Below are 4,068 nucleotides of genomic sequence, written 5' to 3' on the forward strand. Positions count from 1 at the left end.
GTTGCCCCTGTCCGCGCCCTCCCCAGCTGCCCAGCGCCCGGCGTCCCGGGCCAGCCTGCACAGCTCCCGCTCTCCACGCCCGGCCCAGAGGCCGGGGAAAGGCGAAGTGAGGGGCCGCCGTGTGCAGAAGCCTCCGGAGCGGGGAGCGGCAGCGAGCGCCCAGCGCGGAGAGCCGGGGGACGGCCGGAGTTCGCGGAGCGCGGCCGCCGAGGGAGGACGGCAGCGCCCTTGCCGCGCGATGCCTGGCGGCCGAGTGTGAGCCCAGCCGGAAGGGCCCCGAGCCACAGGCGCTCCCTCCTCTCCCCCATTGCCCCGTCCTTCGGGGGCGCCCAGACCCCCTTCCCCTGAGCTCGGCGGCAGCTCCCGACGACCCCCATTGCCCGCCGCTCTCCCCCGCAGCCGCCACCACCCCCGAGGAGGGATGACCCTCTCCGGTGGCGGCAGCGCCAGCGACATGTCCGGCCAGACGGTGCTGACGGCCGAAGACGTGGACATCGATGTGGTGGGCGAGGGCGACGACGGGCTGGAGGAGAAGGACAGCGACGCCGGCTGCGAAAGCCCCGCGGGGCCGCCGGACCTGCGCCTGGACGAGGCGGACGAGGTGACGCCGGCGGCGCCCCACCACGGGCAGCCTCAGCCGCCGCACCAGCAGCCCGCGGCGCTGCCCAAGGAGGCGGCCGGAGCCGGTGCCGGGCCGGGGGCCGAGGCGGGCGCGCCCGAGGCCGACGGCTGCAAGGGCGGCGCGGGCGGCGAGGAGGGCGGCGGGAGCGGCGGCGGGCCCGGCTCGGGCGGCGGGGCGGCGGGCAGTTTGACCCCGAGCAAGCCCAAGAACAGCCTGGTGAAGCCGCCCTACTCGTACATCGCGCTCATCACCATGGCCATCCTGCAGAGCCCGCAGAAGAAACTGACCCTGAGCGGCATCTGCGAGTTCATCAGCAACCGCTTCCCCTACTACCGGGAGAAGTTCCCCGCCTGGCAGAACAGCATCCGCCACAACCTCTCGCTCAACGACTGCTTCGTCAAGATCCCCCGCGAGCCGGGCAACCCCGGCAAGGGCAACTACTGGACCCTGGACCCGCAGTCCGAGGACATGTTCGACAACGGCAGCTTCCTGCGGCGCCGGAAACGCTTCAAGCGCCACCAGCAGGAGCACCTGCGCGAGCAGACGGCGCTCATGATGCAGAGCTTTGGCGCCTACAGCCTGGCCGCGGCCGCGGGCGCCGCGGGGCCCTACGGCCGCCCCTACGGCCTGCACCCGGCGGCCGCGGCGGGCGCCTACTCGCACCCGGCTGCTGCGGCGGCCGCAGCGGCGGCCGCGGCGCTCCAGTATCCGTACGCGCTGCCGCCGGTGGCCCCGGTGCTGCCGCCCGCAGTGCCGCTACTGCCCTCGGGCGAGCTGGGCCGCAAGGCGGCCGCCTTCGGCTCCCAGCTTGGCCCCGGCCTGCAGCTGCAGCTCAACAGCCTGGGCGCTGCTGCGGCCGCCGCGGGCACGGCTGGCGCTGCTGGCACCACGGCCTCGCTCATCAAGTCCGAGCCCAGCGCACGGCCGTCGTTCAGCATCGAGAACATCATCGGCGGGGGGCCCGCGGCGCCCGGGGGTTCGGCGGCGGGCGCCGGTGGCGCCGGGGTAACTGGGGGCACCGGGGGCGGTGGGGCAGCTGCTCAGTCCTTTCTTCGGCCGCCCGGGACAGTGCAATCAGCAGCGCTCATGGCCACGCACCAGCCACTATCGCTGAGCCGGACGACGGCCACCATAGCTCCTATTTTGAGCGTGCCGCTCTCCGGACAGTTCCTGCAGCCCGCAGCTTCTGCCGCAGCCGCTGCCGCCGCCGCAGCGCAAGCAAAGTGGCCCGCGCAATAGGGACGCGCGGTGGCCGGGGACGCAGGGCCTGGGCGGCAGCTGCACTTCCCCGCTGGGCGCCCCGCCCCGGTCGCGGCCAACCTGCCCAATCCTAGACTCTGCCTCTCCTCCATTTCCTCCCTTCCACTCCTCAACACCGACCTCCGCACCCTCCACCCGCTCGCGCACACCTAGGCTGTCCGAGCAAACTCTCAGCGCGCGCCCGCCAGCCGGGAGTAGCTTTCCGTACAGGTAAAACCGAAAACCTAATTTTCCAAAAATGTGCCCTGACGGAGCCTGCTCTCAGTACCGTGAGGATGGGAGGGAAATTCTTTGTACATATTTGTATAAAAATTATTGACTTTCCTTTTGGGGTTTTTATTTTTTTAAGAAAAAACGAATTCAGTAGATTTAGAGCTGTGAACTTTCATTTTTTTTGAAGGTTCACTCTCCACAGTTTTATGTGAGAAAATGTATAGAGACGTTGGGAGATTTTAAATATAAAAATTTTCAAAAGGCGAGAAGTGTCATTCTATTATAAAAGTCTGTTTATATATGAATGAATATATATATGTATTCTAAATGTTATTCCATCGTGTTGTACACAACTTTGTAAATAAATTTTTAAAATGCTCAGCCTAGTGTTTCATTTAGATGTCTGAGGCAAAGGACAAGGTTTTAAAATGGTATTTGCATGTCCTCTTTCCCAAAAATTCGACAAGTTTGCTAATTCATCATTTGACCATAAGAAAAATTTAACTGGCGACAGGAAAGAACATGTTAATTTAAATTGTATTAATATTATTCTTTTAGTTTTTACATAAACTTCGGATGTGGGCAATGATCTTGTTCATATCAATTCATTAAATCTAAACGACCAGATATTTCTGTAGATAAAATAAGCTATTAAAAAACAATCTGACTCCAAACAATTAAATCTTTTAAATTTTAAAAATTTGACTTATATTTTACACAATGAAAATGTCCCAAATGAGAGTTCTTGCTCACTTAAAATTATCCTTTCAAAATGTAAATTACAAAAATCCCTTATTTTTAGCATTTAAACTTAGGTTTTTGGAATTACTTATTTTGATTGTTTAAGTGGTGAATAAACCCAGGTGATTTTTAAATGTATGTTATGGCATTTTGAATTTTGCAGGGGACTTGTGTTCTATAAACCTGATTGATAATAGTTTTATTCTTAAAGAACATTTTCAAGTAAGATACCTCTTTTCTATGGCAATCTACAACATAATTTCAATTTCTGAAGCGTTCCTTCGGATGCCTCCTCTCCCTCCAACCCTCAGTCTTTCTGAAGGCCGGGGTATAGTGTGGCCTTAGTACCCTTTTTAAAACAGGTGCATATTGCTCCCCCCTTTTTTTACTTAAAAAAAAAAAAAGATACGTACACCTTAGGCTTTGGTTAGCGCAAAATGAGAGATCATAGGGCAGAAATGGGGAGCTGTCCTGTAATTATTTTTAATGTTCATTTCAGCTGTTGCAACCTTAAAAGTATTCAGGTACAAGTTAAATATCTAGACTCCGGAGGCTGGTTCCCACCACTATCACCACCAACATATCCTCAAATGGCATCAATTCTAATTATTTTGTAATTAATTTAGCTGTTACAATTACTTATGCGAAATTTCTTTTCAAAGCTGGAGCGGGTGGCACTACTGTCAGTTCGGCCCTGTTTGCAAAACACGGCCACGATCCCTGGCGCCGGCGTCCACCTCGACTCCTGCTCGCGGAGATTCTTCGAACCCCAGTCTCGTTTCTCTGCCGTCGGCCTGGACTAGGGAGTCACTTTGAAAGACACTCACAAATACAGAATCTTTTCCTGGTAAACGGGAAACATTGTTGTGCCTGAGTAAACATTCCTTCTAGATCAGGGTCCTAAAATAAAACAGGCTGCTGGGGGTGAGATCGATTTGATAAACTGGAACCTGATAACCTCTGCGGAGAAGAGCTTCTGGGCCACACAGTCTCCCGGGCAGGACCCTTCTAATCTCCTTTTACAAGGAAAACTAAACGGATCTAAATTTGTTTGTGTGTTGCAGCTATAAAAGTAACAAGTTGTTTCACAGTTGTGTCTGGCTAATCGGTTTTTACACAAACAGCAAATGGTACATGATTTGTGCAAACACATAGAGGTTATTTCTAAATATAGCTGACACTCCTGGGAAAAGGGAAAGGCAGGGCTTCTTGCATTCACTTTTAGCCTCAAG

General features: G+C 55.5%; 1 protein-coding gene across 1 annotated transcript; it reads left to right on the forward strand.

The window, feature by feature from the left end:
- Positions 1 to 385: 385 nt before the first annotated feature.
- On the forward strand, positions 386 to 2,468 carry FOXD3 (forkhead box D3). The gene has a single exon (XM_028513888.2). It carries the CDS (start codon positions 422 to 424, stop codon positions 1,859 to 1,861), a length of 1,440 nt encoding a protein of 479 aa, XP_028369689.1. The 5' UTR covers positions 386 to 421; the 3' UTR covers positions 1,862 to 2,468.
- The last annotated feature ends 1,600 nt before the right edge of the window (positions 2,469 to 4,068 follow it).

The sequence above is a fragment of the Phyllostomus discolor genome, chromosome 5 (assembly GCF_004126475.2).
Source record: "Phyllostomus discolor isolate MPI-MPIP mPhyDis1 chromosome 5, mPhyDis1.pri.v3, whole genome shotgun sequence".
Classification (NCBI taxonomy): domain Eukaryota; kingdom Metazoa; phylum Chordata; class Mammalia; order Chiroptera; family Phyllostomidae; genus Phyllostomus; species Phyllostomus discolor.